Source organism: Corella eumyota, chromosome 7 (genome assembly GCF_963082875.1).
Source record: "Corella eumyota chromosome 7, kaCorEumy4.1, whole genome shotgun sequence".
In the NCBI taxonomy this organism is placed as follows: Eukaryota; Metazoa; Chordata; class Ascidiacea; order Phlebobranchia; family Corellidae; genus Corella; species Corella eumyota.
The window spans coordinates 6,039,131-6,061,534 of NC_137496.1; the positions used below are offsets into that span (position 1 = coordinate 6,039,131).

At 33.5% G+C, this 22,404-nt stretch overlaps 3 protein-coding genes across 3 annotated transcripts; 2 read left to right on the forward strand and 1 right to left on the reverse strand.

Annotated features, from left to right (window-relative positions):
• Nucleotides 1-1,201: 1,201 nt before the first annotated feature.
• Nucleotides 1,202-10,192, reverse strand: LOC145759231 (dolichyl-diphosphooligosaccharide--protein glycosyltransferase subunit 2-like). Its single transcript, XM_082573007.1, has 15 exons — nucleotides 10,029-10,192; nucleotides 9,768-9,868; nucleotides 8,850-8,936; nucleotides 8,542-8,637; nucleotides 8,105-8,216; nucleotides 7,215-7,357; nucleotides 6,477-6,611; nucleotides 6,039-6,218; nucleotides 5,402-5,592; nucleotides 4,878-5,012; nucleotides 4,363-4,474; nucleotides 3,404-3,601; nucleotides 2,360-2,539; nucleotides 1,775-1,850; nucleotides 1,202-1,468 (listed from the first exon to the last, which is right to left on the reverse strand). Exons 1-15 carry the CDS (start codon nucleotides 10,039-10,041, stop codon nucleotides 1,335-1,337), a joined length of 1,893 nt encoding a protein of 630 aa, XP_082429133.1. The 5' UTR covers nucleotides 10,042-10,192; the 3' UTR covers nucleotides 1,202-1,334.
• A 440-nt stretch (nucleotides 10,193-10,632) lies between these two features.
• On the forward strand, nucleotides 10,633-13,778 carry LOC145759601 (uncharacterized). Its single transcript, XM_082573449.1, has 5 exons — nucleotides 10,633-11,045; nucleotides 11,229-11,435; nucleotides 11,985-12,170; nucleotides 12,273-12,380; nucleotides 12,869-13,778. The coding sequence occupies exons 1-5, from the start codon at nucleotides 10,830-10,832 to the stop codon at nucleotides 13,100-13,102; spliced, it is 951 nt and encodes a 316-aa protein (XP_082429575.1). The 5' UTR covers nucleotides 10,633-10,829; the 3' UTR covers nucleotides 13,103-13,778.
• A 214-nt stretch (nucleotides 13,779-13,992) lies between these two features.
• LOC145759321 (uncharacterized) lies at nucleotides 13,993-22,345 on the forward strand. The gene is made up of 12 exons (XM_082573125.1): nucleotides 13,993-14,144; nucleotides 14,651-14,733; nucleotides 15,165-15,360; nucleotides 15,770-16,102; nucleotides 17,282-17,359; nucleotides 17,986-18,109; nucleotides 18,440-18,594; nucleotides 19,062-19,189; nucleotides 19,635-19,792; nucleotides 20,361-20,614; nucleotides 20,690-20,795; nucleotides 20,985-22,345. The coding sequence occupies exons 1-12, from the start codon at nucleotides 14,111-14,113 to the stop codon at nucleotides 21,496-21,498; spliced, it is 2,163 nt and encodes a 720-aa protein (XP_082429251.1). The 5' UTR covers nucleotides 13,993-14,110; the 3' UTR covers nucleotides 21,499-22,345.
• Nucleotides 22,346-22,404: the final 59 nt, after the last annotated feature.

Consider the following 22,404-nt stretch of genomic DNA (forward strand, 5'->3'; position numbering starts at 1 on the left):
TACTCAATTTGCATTAATATATCAATTAATAGCGTTTGGGATTTCTGCGCGGTACAGATCTTAAAGAGGCAACTCCTAATTTTTGTTATTAAATACTAAATTTATAAAGAGGAATATCTAAATAATATAGTTGCTATTATACTTTTTATACCAAAAGTCACAAATTTCTTTTTTTCGTATAATTATTTTGTTGTTAAATCTTATTTTTCTTTTATTCTCATTTCTTGAAGGGATATGGGGATATACCATAATATAATATAAAATATTTTTGTAGGCCTAAATATTATTAATTATGACTTGTTTTAATTACCAAATCAAATTTTTAACATCACATTTAGACTATGTAATATTTTGTATACTATTTCATATTTATTTTTGCCCAATATACGTTTAGAAAACACCTGCAGGGCGCGGTGTTGTGTTAAGAAACACCTGCTACACCACATGAGGTTGTCGGTTCAATCCCCACTGCTCTCATGCTATAGTGCCTTTGAGTAAGGCCCTATAAACAGTACAATCTCCTGCTGAGCCAGCACTTAATCAGCAGCATAATTATCATGCAATTATAATCTATAATATCCCAAACTGCCGCAGGCAACTCGAAACTGGGTCCGGGCAACAGTTGTAACTCTATGTTTAGGTCGCGCATTGGACCTTTCCACATCGAGGATAAAGATAAATACAAAAAAAAATTATTTAGTAATAATTTTTTAGTTTTTTATGTTTTATCGAAACCTCGAATACAGGTTTAATAACTTTACTTAAAACAAATCCTAAACGCAGAAAAAAGAGAACAGGAATGACGTAAAGTAAAATTTAATTGCAAACTCTCTTCCCTACCCATTACTATAAAAGGTTAGGAAAATTTATACTTATTTCTATATTTGAATATTTCATTTGTACTTTATGGTCCTCGAAAAAGATACAAGCGAGAATTAGAACCGTAAAGTTCAAGAGAAGATCAGCGAGAACTGTTTGTTAAAAAAGAAATATTTTTCGAGAACTGTAAAGTACAAATGATCTATTTATTTTAAATCCCGAAATGTAACATTTCACATATCTTTTTATCCAAATTTTTGAAAAACTATTTTATACCTATTTTGGCAGTAAGTCTAGTGGCCACACCATAGTCAACCAACCCGGTATATATAAAAAAAAAACTGTTTTAATTTAATCGTACAATACAGTTTAAATTTTAACATTCTACGAATTCGTTCAAATTTATTTGTAAGCTTCAAATTAAACAAACGAGACAAATCATAATAACATTATTAATTCGTTTTAGGGCTTCGCAACTAATCAAGCACTATCTGTGACGTCATAATTTAATGACGTCAGGGGCTGTTCGCTATGTCGGAAAGAACAAAGTTCCCGAAGACGAACGTCAGTGAACCGATGACGAGCAGGTATTGAACCGTGCAGAACATGTTCAGATGACTCCAAAAGAAATAGTTCAGAAGGAAAATACCTGCAAAGTAAACGGGTTTAATTTTGTTTTACAGTTCTTAAAACTGTAATTCGCTATCAAAATAAATAGTAAATCTTTTTGTATTAAATATATACTTTTTTTTCCATATTATTTTAAGGTGATAGGTTTTATATTTTTTATTGGGTAGCGGTGTGATATTGTGACGTGTTTGAGCTATCCGTAAACGCGGGCTCAAGGGTGAATAGTGTGGCAATGGTGCGGCATTAACCCGAAAACTTTCGGCTCGTAGTCCACTGCCATGACCGCTTAACCATTAAATATATACTTGTCGATAAGTATAAATACCTCCCAGTCCTGCATGAAAAATCAAGTTCTTAGGTCCAAGTCGAATGTTGTTAAGATTCGCTCCAATTTTGCCCCACTAAAAATATTTGTTTATTAATTACATGTATTTCTTAACTGTTCAGTTCATTATTTTACTGTTAAGGTTTCTGTACCAGTCAAGTTTTTGGAATAACAATTATTTATTTATTTATTTTTTGTATATCTTTATCCTCGATGTGGGAAGGTTAAAGCCGCGACCTAAACAAAGAGTAACAACAGTTACTCCGACCCAGTCTCGAGTTGACTTTGGCAGTTTGGGATAGTATAGAGATTATAACTGCCCGGTTATTATGCTGCTGATCAAGTGCTGGCTTAGCAGGAGTTCATACCGTTTATAGCGCTTTACTCAAGAGCGTTCCAGCACGAGAGCAGTAGAGATTAAACCCACGACCTCATGGTGGTGTAGGAAGTGTTCTTACCACTACACCACGCTGTCGGTTAAGTTGTTTAATTGACGCTTTATTTTAATAAAAAGAGGACGTTTAAGGGTGGTTATATTTTTGTGTAAAACTAAAATAGAGTTAAACACAAAACAGGCTTAATTACCATAACGAACAGAAGACCCAAAGGTAACAGACAAGCAATCGTAAAAGCTTGGGATACAATCTTTTTCGGTCTTTCTTCGGGCTGACGGAAAATGTGACGGATTTCTGGTTTGACTGAATACTGGTCGTTGAACGAATCTTTTTTCGTCGCTTCTTCGCCAAGAGACAAAAGGATGTCACCCTAAAAAATAAAATAATTTTTTTTTTTTTTTGTATTTATTACCAATGTAGGAAGGTCGACTTCGCATTCTAAACATGGAGTAACATCGATTACCCTGACCACGTCTCGAGTTGACTTTGGCATATTGGGAAACTATAGATTACAATTGCCTTATAATTAAACTACTAAATTGGGTTTAGGCTTAGCGGGAGTTTATACCGTTTACAGCGTCTTACTTAAGGGCACTACAATATAAAAGCAGTTTAAATCGTGCTCGGGGTAACATTCATTTAATTCCACAAATGGATTGTAAAGTAAGTATTTCATTTGCTTTCATTAAAGCGCAAAAAATTATTCGAAAATAATTTGAAATGCGACTTAAAGTGTTATATTTGAGAGTTTTGCAATTTTGTAAGTGATGTATTTAGCACGTTAGTATAAATAAATTATAAAAGGCCTTTAGAACCTTTGAAAAATGTCTGTGGTACATACAATTTAATTTTCTATAGTACTTACAATTTAATTTTCAGAAATACTGGAAAATGATTAAAATAAAAAACCAGGTTACCACATATTTTTGTGTGACGTAAGAAGTACAAGTAGCGTAGTGAATGTATACAAGCTGGTACTTTCTACGTCATCACAAGTAGGGCCTCCTTTTTCTTTTTTTTTAATTAATTTTAATTTTTTTTAAAGTTGTATAACTTAAAAAGAAAGTAAAATTATCTAAAGTTAAAATCATTTTTTGTGTTCAGTGACACCAATTTTATCAATTTTTGAGTAGAAAAATATCGCTTATATATCACTTTAATGTTCACGCTGTCGATTGGCCTTCCCACGTCGAGGGTTAACATACAACAAAACGTTTTTTTTAAAAACACTTACAAAGCTCCAAAACATCGGGTTCGAGATGGCTGCATCCCCGACAATTAATTGCATGGAATATTTGCCAGAAACCGAACTGAATTGCTCCTTGGCCGCTGTGGCTAGCTCGACTTCGAATTTGTATGTCCCGTCTTTTCCCGGCTCGGCGATAAAAATAATTTCTTGATCGGTTTTAACATGAACAAATCGTACAAACACCTAAAAATTCCGAGAAAAGAGTGTATTATTTTTTTATTTTTGTATATATCTTCATCCTCGATGTGGGAAGGTAGAATGCGCGACCTAAACATAGAGTAACAACAGTTACCCCGACCCAGTCTCGAGTTGCCTTTAGCAGTTTGGGATATTATATAGATTATAATCTGATAAATGCCCGATAATTATGCTGCTGATTAAGTGCTGGCTCAGCAAGAGTTCATACCGTTTATAGCGCCATACTCAAGGGCGCTACAGCATGAGGGTAATGAGGATTAAACCCAAGACCTCATGTGATGTATAGCAAGTGTTCTGAACCACTACGCTACGCTGCCGGTACTTATTATTTATTTTTAATATTGTCGTAATGTGATAAGTTTTATAATTTTATTGGTAAGGAGTGTGATGTTGTGACATGTTTAAGCTATCCGTTAACGCCGGGCTCAAAGACAAATAGTGTGGCATTGACGTGGCTGAAACTGTCTGGGTTGTATACAAGCTATAGTTCGGTAGTGTGGTGAACCGGTCATGGCAGCGGACTTCGAGTCGAAAGGTTTAGGGATCGAGCCGCATTATTGCCACACTATTCGCCCTCGAGCCCGGCGCTTACGGCTAGTTCAAACACGTCATAACAGAACACCATTCCTCAATAAAAAATATAAAAACCCATCCCCTTAAGGTGATACGAAAAAAACAAACTTAAGTTAAAAAGGGTATTTGGTACTTAAGTTAAAAAACTGTTTAAAAATAATTTTAAAACTAACCTGGTGAGGTGATAAAGTTGACTGGTCGTTAAGGTCGACCACTTTAAATTTCATCACAATTTTCTGTTGAGTGTCGGCCTTCAAGTCAGCAGCTTTCTTCGGATATGCGACACTGTTCAAAAACAAATTAAATTTGGTTAGCATTGTTAGGATTAACTTAAACTAGTGTATTTTTTGTATAAATCTTTACCCTCGATGTCGGAAGGTCGAATGTGCGATCTAAACATAAAGTAACATCAGTTACTCCGACCCAGTCTCAAGTTGCCTGTGGCAGTTTGGGATATTATAGTATATAATTGCCCGATAATTAAGCTGCTGATTAAGTGCTGGCTCAGCAGGAGTTTATACCGTTTACACCGCTTTACTCAGGGGCGCTACAGCTTAAGAGCAGTGGGGTTTGAACTCACGACCTCATGGTGGTAAAGCAAATGTTCTTACCACTGCACCACGCTGCCGGTAAAAAAATTAAGAACAAAATAAAGAAATTGGAACAAAATATTAATTAAAAAACTTACGCAGGTAGGTTGGGAGAAGTCTGTTCCTTTTCAGCAACGCCTAATTGAATATCCGTTAATGCGATTTTGGTCGTCACTTTTACTCGAAACTCAATATCGGAAATTCCGACTAATTTCGGTCCGGACGATCCAACTCTGTAACATAAAGTAATATTAAAAAAAAAAAAATTTTTTTCTTGGTAAATCAATTTAATTTAAATTTTTTTAAATTATTTTTTTAGAATTTATTCAACGTTGCTTTTAGTAATACAATTGGCAAAATGGTGTAGTGATCAGTCCCACTGCTCTTATGCTGTAGCGCCCTTGAGCAAGGCGCTATAAACGGTATGAACTTCTGCTGAGCCAGCACTTAATCCGCAACACAATTACCGGGCAATTATAAACTATATAATATCCAAAACTGCTAAAGGCAACTCGAGACTGGAACGAAGTAAATTATGTTACTCAATGTTCAGGTCACGCAATCGACCTTCTTACATCAAGGATAAAGATATATACAAAAGAAAATAATTAACGTAACTCACACCAAAGTAACATCATAAAAACCAGATTTCGGCTTGTTTTTGTAAAACACCAGATTGTAAGTGTTGGATGCTGAGTCGAGTTTAAAAGGTTCATTGGACATCACAACTTCTGTATCACTTTGTCGGATAATTGAGTCGGCTTTTACGTTGACTGAGGTCAAAGGTCGTCCGAAAACGTTGGTCACTGCGATCTGAAAAAAAAAATATTATTCAGACTCAAAATCTAAATTTTTAAAAGTGTTAAAGCAGCTTAGGCAAAATCCATAAATTTGTAAAAATTTTATTATAACAGCATAAATATTTCAGCCAATCGTGATGTAGTAAATAAAACACGTGGTATCAAAACACGAACCCATAGGTTCGATTTCCACCGCTTCTGTGTAGTGCCCTTCGGTAAGGCTCTATAAAAAATGCCCAAAACTGATTAGCAGATTAATTATTAGTCAACAATCTTAAAAATATTTATAACTGCCAATGCAACATAGAACTGGGTCAGAGTACAAAATGTAACCCTTTGTTTAGCCTGTGAAGTCTAGATTTTCACATCGAGGTTAGATAAAAACAAAAAAAAAAATTTGGAGTTTTTTACTGCTGATTAAAATTCCTTTCCAATAAAATTTTTAAAAATTATTTTTACCTTAATTGTACTTCGTTCTTCAGACAGAGAGTTTCCAGACACGAGCTCTGCTCTTCCGAGAGTAATCTGAGAGGAGGAGCTAATTCTTCCAAGAGCCGAGAGGATAAGAAACGCATCCTTGGTGGTGGTTGCTGAATTTTTGCTTCTAAGAAGAAAGTTGGTAAAGAGGACAACTTGATCCTGAAAATAAAAAAAAATTATTATATTTTGTTTTTAATTCTAATTCATCTACAAATTAATTTAAAGCAAAAACATTAGTATTTATTTGAAATTCAGCTTTTTTAGCAAATTTTAACTCTTATAACAAGTCAACACACTAACTAAATTTTAAAATAAGCTTACTAGTAAAAAAAAACAATATTTAAAAAAACAAACCATTGTCAAAATTACATTAAGTAACGGTCAAAAACCCTATTTGAATTTTTTACACAAAATTACCCCGGTCAAAGAGGGTGCTTGCTTGGTCCCTTCACTTAACATAAAAACAGCATTCAAGAAAGTTGAAGTGGTTTCGAGGTCATTGTCAAAATGAAGATATTTCTCATCAACTTCGTCAGCTTGGGCGGCAATATCCTAAAATTAAAAAAAATGTTTTGCAGCCTGCACTCTTAGCTTGGTGTGGTGTTTAGAAAGCTTGCCAATCACATAAAGCCCTAGGTTTAAACAAAGTCCATTTGAGACTGGGTTACTAATGTTACTTCGTGTTTAAGTTGTGTTGAGTTGACTTTTCCACATCGGGGATAAATAAACATAAAAAAATTTTAAACGCAGCAACAAAAAAGTAAACCACAAGTGCTTCTATGTCATAGTGCCTTAAGTACCGGCAGCGTAATGTAGTGGTAAGAACACTTGCCACACCACCATGAGGTTGTGGGTTCAATTCCCACCGCCTCATGTTGAAGCGCTTTCGAGTAAGGCGCTATAAACGATATAAAATCCTGCTGAGCCGGCACTTAATCAACAGCAATATGACCAGGCAATTATAATCTATTATATTCCAAACTGCCACATGCAACTCGAGACTGGGTCGGAGTAACTGTTGTTATTTTATGTTTAGGTCGAGCATTCGACCTTCAAACTTCGAGGATAAAGATATATACAAAAAAAGTAATTGTAAATAAATTAGTCACAGAAAACTATAAATTTTTGTTTTTAAATCCATAAAAACTTTTGTACCTCGATATCGACAAGTTTAAGAAGCTCAGTTAGGTTTGGTTTTTCCAGTAAGGATGCAGCAGCCATTGCTAAAGAGGAACTGACGACACTGTTGTCTTTCTTTGTAGCTGCAACAAGTGCTTTTACTGCAGCTTCGCTGTTGACTAAAACAATATTTTAGTATTTATTTGTTCTACTTCTAAAATGGCTGTCTTTATATCTTAGTTAATAGTTCAGTTACCCCGCTTCAGTTTTAGGTTGCCTTTGATGGTTTTTAATAAAATTGTCTTGTTAATGTTTTGTTTTTGAGCTTGACACAATTTAATATAACTTTTTCAGATTTAAAATAGTGTGCCATTTGGTAGATTTTGACAGATTAACATTATGGCAACAGAAAAGAATTTAACCCAGCACCTTTTGTGGTACCAGTCGATAGCTTGACCTAAGGTAGAGATTTTAAATGCAGTGTTAGGGTCGCAACTCTTTATTAATATTTGCCTGCGATAATTTATCTGTGCACCACAAATGAGATTTTTAATTTTTTTGACCTCTAAATTAGGCATACATATGTAGACACTGGCAGCGTGGTGTAGTGGTAAGAACACTTGCTACACCACATGAAGTCGTGGGTTCAATCCCCACTGCTCTTATGCTGTAGCGCCTTTAAGTAAGGCACTATAATGGTATAAACTCCTGTTGAGCCAGCACTTAATCAGCAGCAAAATTACCAGGCAATTATAATCTCTAAATTATCCCAAACTGCTAAAAGGCCACTCGAGACTGGGTTGGAGTAACTGATGTTACTCAATGTTTAGATCTCGCATTCGATCAAGCATAAAGATATATACAAAAAAAAATGTATAAATATATTTATCATTCATCTAACTTTATGTTATATAGGTAAAACTAACCTTTTTTTGCAAGCAATCTAAGTGAAGTGATGGCGTGATATAAAGTCTTGACATCACTTTCAGCAGTTATTTTGCCCTCGACCATTTCAATCACGTTTTTGGGAAAAGCAAACTAAAATTTATAAATTAATAGGAAGCTAAATTAATAAACTTAAGGGCAATTCTAAATAAAAACTTTTTGATAGGCTATTTAAATATATGAAGCATTATATTGTTTATTGTTGTATGTAAAATCACAACATTAAGATTTAGAATAATTATAATCAAACAGTTTATACAAAACATGATCTCAAAATTCATTAATCTAATCCAAAACACTTTAATAAAACGAAACCTTTTAAAAACCTCAATTACAAAAAAATTTTATTTTAAAATTAAAGTTTTGTAACCGATATAAAATTTGTTATTTTTTGAAATTTTTATTTAATTTAACTAACCTTGCAGGATGCACCCAAAGAGGCCAAAATTGACGAAGAGTAAAAGATTTGGTTGAGCGATTTTGTGTCACATGATTTAACAAGTGCGCAAGCCGACTAAAAAACAACACATGCAACTAATTTTATTTTTAAATAATTGATACAATCCATTTTTTTTAAACTTTTTACAAAAAAGGTGAAAACATGATATTTGTCATGTTTGTCTAAATCAATAAAAATGCACGTCTTAATCCTAACATAAATATAAAATAAAATTCATAACACCATAATTTAATTTAAAAGTTAACACTATTGAATTATGCTTTTACTTGGGTTTCTGCAGCTGCTGGTGGTTGGTTGTATCTTTTCAATCCAACTACAGAGAAATAGGCTGATTCTAAATCAGAGTATGGGGTCTGGGACAATAGAAATAAACTTATAAAAATAATTTTTGTATATATATATAAAGAATTACATTTTTTTTATTGTTTTTAAAACCGAGTTCTACAATTTCAATTTCTCAAAACCAAATTCTACAATTTTTTTACATCTAACTAAAAAGCAATCCTCTAAAATATGAAAACCTGAAAAGTTCTTTTTACTTCAAAACAACAAATAAAAAGCCCTAAACAGACTTTGTGAAATGTGAGAAATAAGGGAGAAGATTTTTAAACAAATTGCCAGATTATACTAAGTTAATATGATTCGTAAATCCTTTCCTAAATGTACACCACGCATAATAAACACAGTCTATATCGATCCAGAAAAAATGGCTTGTTTTTCGCTATGCCCTTGCGCACATAAATACGCCTATACAATCGTGCATTTACTTTTTATATTACAAAAAAATCTTTAACTAATATGTAGAAATACTAAACATTGCATTAAAAAAACTGTGTAAATAGGTAAAAAATGTATTAATATAGCAATAATGCAGATTTTTTACAATTCTTACATTAATGTTAAAATAAATGTGAAAAAAATTGTCAAAATAGCTAGTGCTAATTGGGAATATCGCACAATTTTTTAGAAATCAGGCATCCAAAATTTAAATTTAAGCAACTATTGTTTTAAAGCATAATATCCTCTTAATATATGGTGTTTCTTTCTATTACGCTACCAAATTTTTTACACAACATAAAAAACCCCAATATGAAAGTTTTTTAAATCAAAAATTTTTAAAAAATAAAAAGGAAAACTTGGATTTACAGATTTACACCAACATTGATTGTATTGTACAGATTTACCTTAAAATATTGAATAAGTCGTTGTCCGTCACTGCTTGTTAGATCTGAATTTAACTGGGCAGCAAAAGTGAATTGAATCAAGGCGAAAACAACACAATAAACTAAAAAAAAATTATATTGTTAAAATACAAAAAATTTATATTTTATATCTCTAGATACCTTAAATTTTGTGAAAATACATTTTGAGAAATGCCATTGGCATTAATACACTAGAAAATTTTTAAAATTTAAAAGAAAAATCTTAAAATATAGTATTATCACCTCTAAACATCATTTCTGCTATTATATTTTCTGAAACTTCAACTTTAAAATTATGTTTCCTGCACAACTTAAAACACACGTACCGGTCAAGTTTTCGTTACAGCGAAAGTAATCGTGGCATACGAGCTAAGTGGTAGACGGCTTTAATTAAATTTGTTTATTTGTTTGTCCTCGGCAAAAACACAATTCTGTAAAACAACAACAATAAATTTATAACTAAAAATATTTATAAAACCAAATAAACAATTTTTTTATAATAAAATTTAAAGTAATACAATAGAAGACTTTAAAAACTTACTTAATCATTTGTTTAATTTTTTATTGTTAACCAGTACTTCCGCATCATGTTTGTTACATGTTAGTATTAATAACCCCAAAGATAACGGAAACTATAAATATTGTTGTTGTGTTCCAAAGGTCGCTTTAAGTTTGCTAATATTAACTAAAATAATAATAAAATTGAGTTAATAATAACATTGTTAAGTCCCTGATGTAAAGAAAGGGAACCACAAACAGCAAGTTTCAGAACGCGCAGTGAGTGTTGTTGTTTAAGCCGACTTGGCGTACAAAGTACTATTTAACACAGCTTATATAAGAGATACGAGTTATCCTTTTAAAAGGCGCTATGTTGTAAGGTAAAAGGACTTAAAACAAACTAGTACTGTAATCTAAAATGCCACAAACACAAAAGTTGGTGTAATTAAATAACGCCTAGTTAAACTACTTCATAAGTAAAACAACTTCACTTAAATTATTTTAAAAATAGGTTAGCTGTTTTACCGACGATGTAAAACCTTATGCATGACTTTAGGCTATATTGTAGTAAGTTCTGTAAGAAGTAGTCTATCTATAAATACAAATAAAAATATTATTATGAGCGCTAGAAAAATTCTTATATTGTCAGCTAATGTTTTGCGTTCCGATACTACAAATCGATTGTTCGGAAATTATAACAGGCTTGTTAAAAGAAAGCAAAGTGCTCTCTCTACGCCATACACAAATTGTTTTTGTGGAAAGGTAATATCACTTTCAAATAAAGTTAAATGAATTTTATTGAGTTTATTGTCTTATAAAATATGTTAATCAGTTGTGTTGGGCCTTTATGTGCATTATGTAAGGCCTCTATGTGCATTAAACGTAACATTAAATTCTTTTAATTTACTAATTATAACTAAAGTAATTACTATCGTTATTTTTAAGACAAGATTTATGTCGCAAAATGCTGTGTCAACACAACCAATTTCAGGAAGTGATAATTCAAATAAAAAAACAAAGGAAAAACGTTTTTCGAACGACTGGAAAATGATCACCTCGGTTGCTGTTGGCGCCATCTCTTGGCTTATTTCTTCATACTTTGACCGTCAGCGAGCTAAAAAAGAAGTTCAATTAGACTTGGTTACAAAACAAGTAATATAAAATAAACCCACTCTCTTTTAAAACTACCTAAAAATAATATGTTATATTTAACAAATGGGATATTATGGGAAACACAACAGGTTTTTCTGTTTTTTTACAAGGCATTTACTAAGTCTACTATTTGCACTAAACTTGATTTTCCAAGTAATCACACTATATTGAACAGGGTAGTTTTTTTCTAGCAGGGGGTTAAAAAGGGGTTAATAAATTTATTATTGTATAATATTTTTCGTGCTATACATTTAAAGATTATAAGGTTGGAAGAAATAAAATGAAAGCAACAAGTATAATAAAACAATCATTTTTTTAGGTAAACTACAAATCCCAGAAACAGTCTTAAATTTTTAAAATTTTCGATATTTTTGGGTTTTTCTTTTTACTGCCTAATTATTTTTACTTTGTCTACTACAGTTTTCAGCATAATGATGTGGCGTGGCACTAGTTGTTAACAATAAACCAAATATCAATTGCAATTTATTGTCTTATAACTATGTCTTACTAGAAGCCTAACTAACCTTTCATTATATAAACACTTTTTAGATTAAAGACCTTTATGGTCCTTTGTACGGAAATCGGTTGGTTCAAGAAACAACTTACAAAGCGGTCATGGGCGAGTTTCAAAAATTAAAACATTATTTAAAAGAGGCCGAAAGAAAAAAGGACGCGGCCATGATAAGAAGGTGGAGGTCATTCGTGGTCAACAATCTATTTCCACTTGACGAACAGGTGCGTGGCAAAAACATTAAAAAATAACTTTCGTTTCATTTTAAGGATAGTTTTAGTGTCGTCGTTTAAAAAAAATAATTTGCACTTGTTTTCTGAACACAGGCGGAAGACTTGATTACCCACAATGCCCATTTATTGTCTGGAAGCGAATTTCCATGCGAGTTTAACGCTTTTCTTACGCATTTTGCCAGATTGAAATTTGTTATGGAGGTAAGTAGGATAATTAAACAAATAAAAAAAATCATCTTACTGATTTTATAAGAGTCTATAAGCTCTTACAGTTTCACGTTTGCAAATAAAATGACTAAGAAACATTACTGGGTTAATAAGCCTAAAAAGGCATCTTAAGACAGAACTGTAGTATGTAAATTCTAAGCTTCTAAACAAACTCATATATTAACGATAATTTTTTACTTAAAATTGATAAAGTTGTTGTCACTGAACACAGAAATGTTTTTAACTTTAAATAATTTTATCTACTTTTAAAGTTATACAACTTTGAATAAAAATTAAAATGAATTTAAAAAAAAGAAAAGGGAAGCCCTCCAAACCTTGTGATAGAGTAACTAATATAACAATTGTTATTTAATGTGAAGTTCGAAAAGGGCTTTTTTACGTACAAGAAAAATAAATAAAAAAAAGTCGAAGGCTGTAGAATTGTCAGCCTCTTAATTTAAATTTGGCTATAATTGATTTAGCGATGGAAAGACGGCAACGGCAAGTTAGAAAAGGTTTCTGAATTCACTGAAGACGATTTCTTAGAAAGCAACAACGCATCGGGAGAGCGGGGGCTTACCCAGATGTTGCGTCACGTCGAAAAAGAATATTTATTGTTACGTCACAAGCAAAAAACCTTAACCATTGACGTCAATTCAGACGACACTGACAAATTTGTTTCGAGAATAATATCAAAATTAACTGGTGGAAAATAGCATGGAACACTTTTGTATAAAATCCATAAGCATACATGTTTGTTTTTCGTTTCCATGAGAGTAGAGTGACTTTGCAGCGCCACGTTAGTGTAATTTTTGTTACTCAAGAACTCAATCAAGTTAATTTAATATGTTTAATGTTACTTATTTGGTTATTTTTTCCTGATCATTAATATGTTATTTGTTTATTTGGCTTGCCAAATGTACTAAGGCCATATACTCAAGGACGCTAAATCAACAATAATAATCTGACCAATATTGCTATTTTGCCGACTCAAGATTAATTTTAACGCTGATCTTTTTAAAATTTATAAATGCAGAAAGGCATAGTTCTGGTGTTTTTAAAACATTGCCAAAGGCTATAAATAACTTTACCCCAGACAGAGAGAAACACAACTTAAAAACTTCATGAATTTCAAGTGATATTAAATATAGATACGTTAAACACGCCAAGATAATTAAAAAAATGTATCCAATGTCGTTGGACTAGCTATAAGTAACGGCATACCACCTAACTATAGTGCGCGAACATCAATCAACATTATCGACCTAAACACAAGCCTGTTAGCCCTGCAACTAGATACTCTAACACAATAAAAAGCTAGTTCCAGTTTGAAACAATTGACGAACGAAATAGTTTATTTGAAATTCTATTCCATCTTTTGTTTTATCTTTGTAGCTTGCCCAATGGTATGGAATAGGGCTTGTAGGATATAGTTTTTTTAGGGCGACGTAAAATTGGAAATATTAAGAGAAGTAATGGGGGCTAAGTTGATTGGGTGGGAAGGTGTATTTAATGATTAGTTTAAGTATTATTGTAATTGTAGTATAATGGATTTTCTTATACGCCTTACTTTGTTTTTCAATCAATTTTTAAACTCTGTAGAAAGGTTGTTTAAACACATTTGGCTCTTTTTATCAAACTTTATGAAAATAAATAAAAATGCTCGTTAAGTTGGGTACGGATATTTAGTTGTCTAAAGCTACGGAAATTTAACAAGAAAAGTCATGGCATTTTCCACTCAACTCAACGCATACAGGGGTAGGTAAACAATAGCATAAAAGCTTAGTGAACAATAAATATATATATATATATTTTTGTTTATATATTTATCCTCGATGTAGGAAGATCGAATGCGCGACCTAAACATAGAGTAACATTAGTTACTCCGACCCAGTCTCGAGTTGCCTTTAGCAGTTTAGGATGTTATATGTATATATATTATAATTTCCCGGTAATTATGCTGCTGAATAAGTGCTGGCTCAGCAGGAGTATATAACATTATGCAGCATAAAAGCAGTGGGGATTGAACCTACGACCTCATGTGGTGTAGCAAGTCTTAACACTACACCATGCTGCCATATAAAAATTTTACGCCTACAAAATAAATAAAACCGCAATTAGGGTATGCGGGTAAATTTCTACGTGTAAATATAAGAGTATATTACGGCATTAAAATCTCGGCCGCGGAGCGAGATATCGCCTTTAATATATAAGATCTAAACTAACTGCTTCTAGACTTTGTGATATAACTTTTACAATTTTAGATCTTACATCCAGTGAGCTGCCACTGAACAGATGTGAGAATCTAGACGATTTAGTCAACGAAATTAGCAATGAGTTAACTCAAGTAAATTTTAAATTTTTATTAGAAAAAAATTACTTTAATAACTAGTAAAACGAGGCTGTGATTAAGGCACTGGACATTACTACATAAGGCACTGGGCTTGATGCCTACTGCTTTTATGTTAGTGTTTTAAAAAAGGTGGTATTACTCGTAACTATTTGCAAATTAATAGGTGAACAATTTTTTTCCGATTGCCTTCGGCTGTGGTGTCATAACACCAGCGTACTAATAAATGGCATTTTATACACACCGGATTTGAGTTTACCAACCTGCAAATAAATCAAATAGTTTAAATTTTGTGGTTTAAAAGCTAACTGTAAAGTAACTTTATCACGTTACAATATTTTGTAGTTGATCTTTATTTTTAAAAAAGGTTACATAAGTATACATATTAAAACGATGCTTTTGATTTCATTTACAGTCTTTTTTAACAGATTGAATGGGTCGGATTGGCAAACTGCCTCCGCATTAATCCGGAAAAACTTCACCTCGTCACGTCATCTAGCGGGTGCGACCTCCAGCGACAAAAGAGTTTGGGTATATTGTGCTGGGTCGAGGACGAGCCGCGAGTCGCAACATTCGAAAAACTCGTGTCGGCGCTTTCCCAAATTGAGGCCAATTCTCTTGCAAGTAATCACAATTTTACTTTAGTTTGTCTGTGAGGTTATTTGCAAACTAATATTCTTTTTGTTCTGTGTCATTTAAAAATACGTGGTTAAGCTAATCGTAAACGCAGAGTTTATGGGCGAATAGTGTGACACTGGTGTGGTTCAAAACCGAAACATTTCGGCTTGTATTTCTCTGCAATGGCCGTATCACTCTACCGGTTATTAACATATTAACAAAGTTATTAACAAAGAATTTTTTTAAATATATTCGGTATATATAAGGTAACCTATTTGAGAATAATCACGGAGTTATTTTTATTGCCCGTATCCAAGAGCGTTAAATTTTTCAGGGTATTGTTTTGCTAGTGTAAAACTTTAGTAGATTAAAATATATTTTAAAGAGTGTTCATTTTTTTATTGAATTTCTTTAGATGATGTTAAGGCGTTTTGTCGCCTACTGCGCATGCGAAAAGCCAGCATGGTCCGCAAAATGGAGTCCCTGCAGACGCAATACTACTCCATGCAACTTTCTCCGACCACTGCTCGCTTTAATTCGCCAAGCAAGTCGTCACTTTCCCACGGCCAGTGGAAGTTTGCGGAAACGCAACCGCACTTTCTGTATGGTTCTCCCACGGTCGCTTTCTACCCTTCGCGTTCTGTGCCCTCCAATCCGACGTTTGATCTGACAAACTCAGTTTCGGTGCAAGGGGCAAAATTAAGGTTAATACACAGGGGTCCGAACAATGCAAAGCAAATTAAAAAAGGTAAATTGCAAAGCTAGAAATGTGTTTTGAGTATATGAATGTTTAGTAGACCGTAGCTTTTTGACGGCGTGGCCAAGTTATTAAAACATTAGCCAATGTAAAATAAGATCATAGGTTTAATTCCCAAAGGTTTCATGTGGTAGCTAGCCCAATTTTTATCAGTCAATATTCTTTACTAGTCAGTTCGAGACTGGGTCGGGGTAACAAATGTATCTCTATGTTAAGGCCGTAAGTCGGCTTTCCACATCGAAGATAATTATATAAAAAAGTTAAATATGAATTTAAATATTGCCTGAAATAACAAGCACAAACACAATTTAAGTACTAACACAACTTAGCAATATTAACGCCGCTGTAACATATCACCAATCACATCCTTATTTCGCAATCCCGACAACAAAAGCTTATTAATAGACATTAACATATTTTACTACCACATGGAGTGCAAAATAACATGATACATTTTGAAGGCGCACCATATCGTATGACCGTATTCGTTTTATAAACTTATGTTTACATTCTCGTGTACGGTTTCATATGACATTTTCGACTGGCCCAATTTTATTAGTTTATTTATTATAGGCTTTTAAAAATGCCCTTTCGTTTTGTTAATAGAGTGACCGGCGCAATTATGTTGCATAAACAATTACTTTTTTATTTTAAAACTCTTTTGGTGGCAAGTGGAATTTGTGATAGATAGCTATTTAGTTGTAAAGACCTAATTACATAATTTAAAACATGCCTTATTTAATAAATTTGTATTTAATTAATTTTAAAATTATAGATACCTAATAAACATTGATATGCACTTATTATACGCTGGTCGACATTTTAATTGTCGTAATATGGTCGCAACTCTTTTTTTTCCATATCGCCTTAAGGTGACAGGTTTTATACTTTTTATTGGGTAAGGGTGTGATATTGTAACGTGCTTAACCTATCCGTAAACGCGGACTCAAGGGCGAATAGTGTGGCAGTAGTGCGGCTTGAACCGGAAACCTTTCGGCTCGTAGTACGCTGCCATGACCGCTTGACCACACTGCCGCACATGGTCGCAACTATAATTAAAATTTGCCCACGATAATTAACCAGCGAACCATAAACGGAAACCACATATATGTATTTTTGTCCACTAAGCTACACTATTTATTATTAAACGTATGTTTTGTTTATATATAGCAAACAGACCTTCTACTATAGCGACTTGTAAGTTATCTCAATCACGAAAACGCCCGCTTGGCAACCATAGGAAATCTGGTGAGTTTACTTTGTTGATTAAACCTAACAAATGAAGAATGTTTAAACGTAATTTTCTACCCAATTGAAACAGTTCTACGCTAACGGGTTAAACATATTACACCTGGGGGCCCTAAAAATAGTTGATTTTTTTTAAATGATTTTAAAAAAAGAAATTTTAAAAAATAATTTAAAGCATTTCACTTTTTTAAATTGATCATATTTTCTTTCGAATCACATTAGGGTTGTAGGTTTTTTATATTTTTTTTGGGATATAGTTTGTCCTTGTTAAGTGTTTTAAAGCTAAAGTAATAATTAAATGCCTATCTTTTATAGTTGACTTTAAACATTTGACCTGTTGGCTCCCTAGAGCTGTTTTCTGAATGGTTGTTTTTTAACCGGAAAAGCATACTGAATGTCTATTAAAGCAATTTTTAAAGCAGTTCACCTTCATTCATTTGTACACATGACATTTTTACAAACTTATTGCCCCCCAAAAAACTAAATACCTAGTTTTCTTTTTAAACAATTTCCTAAAAATAAATGTAAATCCACTAAAACACTCTTCCATGTTAGTTAACTGTTTTATTCTACTAACTTATGATTTACATTCGCTTGACTTAAACTTTTAACAATATTGCTTTTAGCTGATCTAGGCATCCACACTTCAATCAAAACAGCTGTTCCACTAACTAATAATTTATATCGCGAGTGTCACCCAGAAGAAATACAAGACAAGATTTCGGAAAAACTTTTCGACTACCTGTTAAAGTAAGTAAAATTTTTCTAGGTTTGGTAACTTTTAAAAACTAAGATAAAACGGCTATAAACAACGTATAGATTTTTTATGTATTCCTTGTACTTTACGGTCTTTGAACAAAACTTTACTGATTTTTTTATACTTTACGATCCTCGCTAGTTTTCTCTTGTACTTTACATTTTTGTCTAATTTTCTGTAGTAGGCTACGTATAGGGCTTATATTTTTCGTCTGTGCTGACATTTTATAACAAAACACGCAGAATGTTATGTTAAAAAAACGCATCAAAAATAAAAACCGGTTTATCACACTACCAGACAATACTTACCAATTATATTTTTAGTGAAAATGGATCCAAAGAAGTGTTATCAACTGTGTCGTCCTTAGAGTCAATAGATGGCGTTGTTGTCAAAAAATTGCGCAAGGGGTCGCTAAAGATCGACACGTGCATTCACAAAATATCTGCTCTCAAAGTACTAGTCGGCCATTTTGAAAGCGGTAAAAAAGATTTCTTAAAAGTTTTTTTGTATATATCTATCCTAGATGTGGGAAGGTCGAATGCGCGACCTAAACATAGTGTAACATCAGTTACTCCGACCCAGTCTCGGGTTGCCTTTAGCAGTTTTGATATTATAAAGATTATAATAGCCCGATAATTATGCTGCTGATTAAATGCTGGCTCAGCAGAAGTTTATACCGTTTATAGGGCCTAACTCAAGGGCACTATAGCATAAAAACAGTGGGGATTTAACCCATGACCTTATGGTTGTGTAGCAAGTGTTCTTACCACTACATCACGCTGCCGGTAAGTTAGCATAACTATAGACAATAGCCCACCCTACAGTCGGCATTTTAAATGTCGTAAATAATCTGAACTTGCAACCCATATCTGCCTTTAATAGTTTAATGGCGCACCACAAATAACATGTGTTTTTATTTTAAAAGCTTTCTAAATGTTTTTTTAGGTCAATTGAACGAAATGTTTCAGGAACAGTTATTGTCGAATACGGCTTTACAGAGGGCTGGAGCATTCAGAATATTACTTGAAACCAGTATAGACCGAAAGGAGTTAGACGCATGCTTGCATCAATTGGTACTAAGAGTTAAATACTGTTTTGATCGTTTTCTTAAACGCCAAAAAAATACTAGAAATCGGTAAAGGCGACTTAAAAAAGTAGGCGTTGTACTTAGTTAGTTTCCTTTGCAACATAAAATTAAGTCATTGGTTCAATTCCGACTGCTTTTAAGTCGTAGTTCCTTTTAGTAAAACGATGTAAACGAAAACAAATTTTTGCCAATTTTAAAACCAATCGGCAGATTAATAAGTTAAACACTGATATTTTAAAAAAAAAGCTCGAGCTAAATAAATGTGTTTCGTGTTTCTTTATCAACAAAGTCCTTCCGACTTTAGGGATTATACAAAAAATAGCACTTGCAGTACACAATTTTGCCAAGTAATTTTCCAATTAATTGGAATAGGCAAGAGTCCTTTTTGTTTGCCCTACACATATCAAAATCGCTTTACCCTTAATTTTTAGGCCCCGCATAACAGAACACTTAATCCCAAATTGTCTCAAAATACCGGACGAATTGTAAACAATGGAACGAGGGGGAACTCCCCAACCCGATCTCGAATTTCATCGAAATCGATCGGTCGAAGTAGTCTTGGAGATCTTCATTTGAATTCACAATTCAGGTTTTTAGATTGCATTTCTTTAATTTAGGTTAAAACACCTTTTGGAAAAACAAGATTTTGATTAAAAGATTTCTTTTTTTTAAATATATTGATGGAGTTTGCCTTTAGCAGTTTAGGATGATATTAAGCATATTTAAAAGGCAGCGTGGTGTAGTGGTAATGACACTTGCTACACCACCATGAGGTCGTGGGTTCAATCCCCACTGCTCTCATGCTGTTAGTAAGGCGCTATAAACGGTATAAACTCCTGCTAAGCCAGCACTTAATCAGCGGCATAATTATCGGGCAGTTTCTATAACATTCCAAACTGCGCGCATTCGACCTTCCCACGTAGAAAATATATACAAAAAAAATATTGCCAAATAAATAGCCAGCCGGTTATGTTTTAAGGCATGTCAGAACAACGTAAATGTGCCACGACACAAAAACCGTGAAATCGAAAATTACCTCGTGCTATAAAGTACATTTATGTCAAGTACATTGTGTTTATGTGCTGTGTTTAAAATTAAAGACATGGTTTCTGCAGGTAATTGTAACAATATATAACCATTTTTTACAAATTTCACAGGACGAATACTGTGCCTGGCAGTCGATCGATTGTTGTCGAACTTAGCCCCAGTGTTAAAACTGTTAAACCTGAGCCTAGAGAAAACTTATGGCGGTCGGACAAAGTCAGAGTGACGACCAAAGGCGAACATCAAGCGGGCGTGGTGTTTGACGAGACGACGTCAACAACAGCGCCAACTATCGACGAGACCGTGGAAAGTGAACAGCCGACTACAAGACAACCCGTGCCGCCGCCATCGCCAGATATTACCCAAGGTTAAATTTCTATAAGTTTTAATTTCAATAATGCAAGTTAACGAATACCTTTTAAAAATTTCTACATTTTCACAGATCTACGAAAAAACACAAAGAAGGATATTGATCCGGAGGAAGAGGAGATCAAGAATGCGCTCGACGATCTCCACAAGAGAACGCTAGAGGCACAGGCAGCATACAAGTATGTATAACAGAACAAATGGGCGTTTTGTTACAAGTAACACAAACTTTCAAAAAGTTTTGTAGAAACCACTACCATAAAAAAATGAAGAGGAAGCAACTAAATAACACAGTTCTGAGGCATATTACCAGTATCTATGTGTTTTTACGAATCCCCTACCTTTGCAAATAAAGTTATTTTTTTACGTAGAAAATTCGACAAGGTTGTACTTCGGCGGTTTGTGGACAGCTTAAAAAATGCTCCGACTCACGGCGTCGAGAAAATCAATCACGTGGGCGACTTGCGCAAGTATGCGACAATTCTGCGCACAAAAGACGCCGCCGAGACCGCTCAGCTCGTCGAGGAGTTTGTTAACGTTACAGAGTCACTCGACCAAATCCATCGTGACGTCACGTCAAAAATCTGGCTGAAAATTTCCGACTGCCCGTCCGCGTCCGCCAAGTCGCGTGACTCGACCGGAAGTTACCGAAGATCGCCGTTGCGTAACCAGGTAACGCAGTCGATCGAAATCTGGCGACAAATGCAAGATCCGAAATATGATTTTACTGGTGGTGGGGGCGCTAATGAGCACGAGGAGTTAGACGGGGATTTCACTTTGGAGGAACTTAAAGAATACGGAGGGCTCCTGTCGCACGTTCCGGCGCTTTTGTTATCAGCCAACAGTTGCTACGAGTTACTTAACCATTACATGCACGCTCCTTAACACTGTTCTCAGTACAGTAATGTGTAATGGCTACAGGCTTGTTTTTTAAATTGAAGGGTTGTCGAGACTTGGGATGAAGACTGTGATACGGACCATGTTTTGTAAATATTAATAAATTCTTGCCGTAAAGCAAAAGAAAAAAAACCAAGAAATCCGTGAAAATAGGTTAGACCGAAAACTTAAAGTTATCAATTAGGTATCTCTCGTTTTTGATACTACACTTTCTTTTTTAATTTTAATGGCATATTTTGATTTCAAAATTAGTTTTTTTTGTTTAGCGTCATTATGGCATAGTTTTTTTCTCGTGATTTGTACGAATTTTTATATTTTGAAAGAACATATAACACTGACGAAGCTCCAATATACACAGACTATTTATGTTTGTATGTTAAGTTTTCAACAAAAGCTTGTTTGTTTAAAATTTTATTAGAGTAATTAAAGTTTTTATTTATTGAATGCAAATTTTGCCACAACCTTTATATAATTCATGTCATTAGTGTTATTTTTTGAAGATTTTTGTGTTATTTTACATGTACAAAGTTTATAATTTTAGGTTTAAATCACAAAAACATATTACAATGTTTAAGGTGACTTTAATTAAAAAAAGGAATTATATATAGGCTACAACTTGGTTTCGTATTAGCGTATATGTTATTGTGAGATTATATTTTAAATTTTACTAATTTCGGTGATGCAGTTAGTCTGCAATCTTAATTTAAAACTACGCTTTAAAAATAAATAAGAAACGGGTTTTGTCCTTACTGTTGTAGGTTATAAATAACATCACAATTAAACACGACTTTTTAAAATCAATATTAGACAAAATCGCGTCAGGTTTTTAACTGTATTCCTATCTGCGCATAATGTTATTTTTTAGAAAATTGTAAAATAAATAAGCAAAATGAA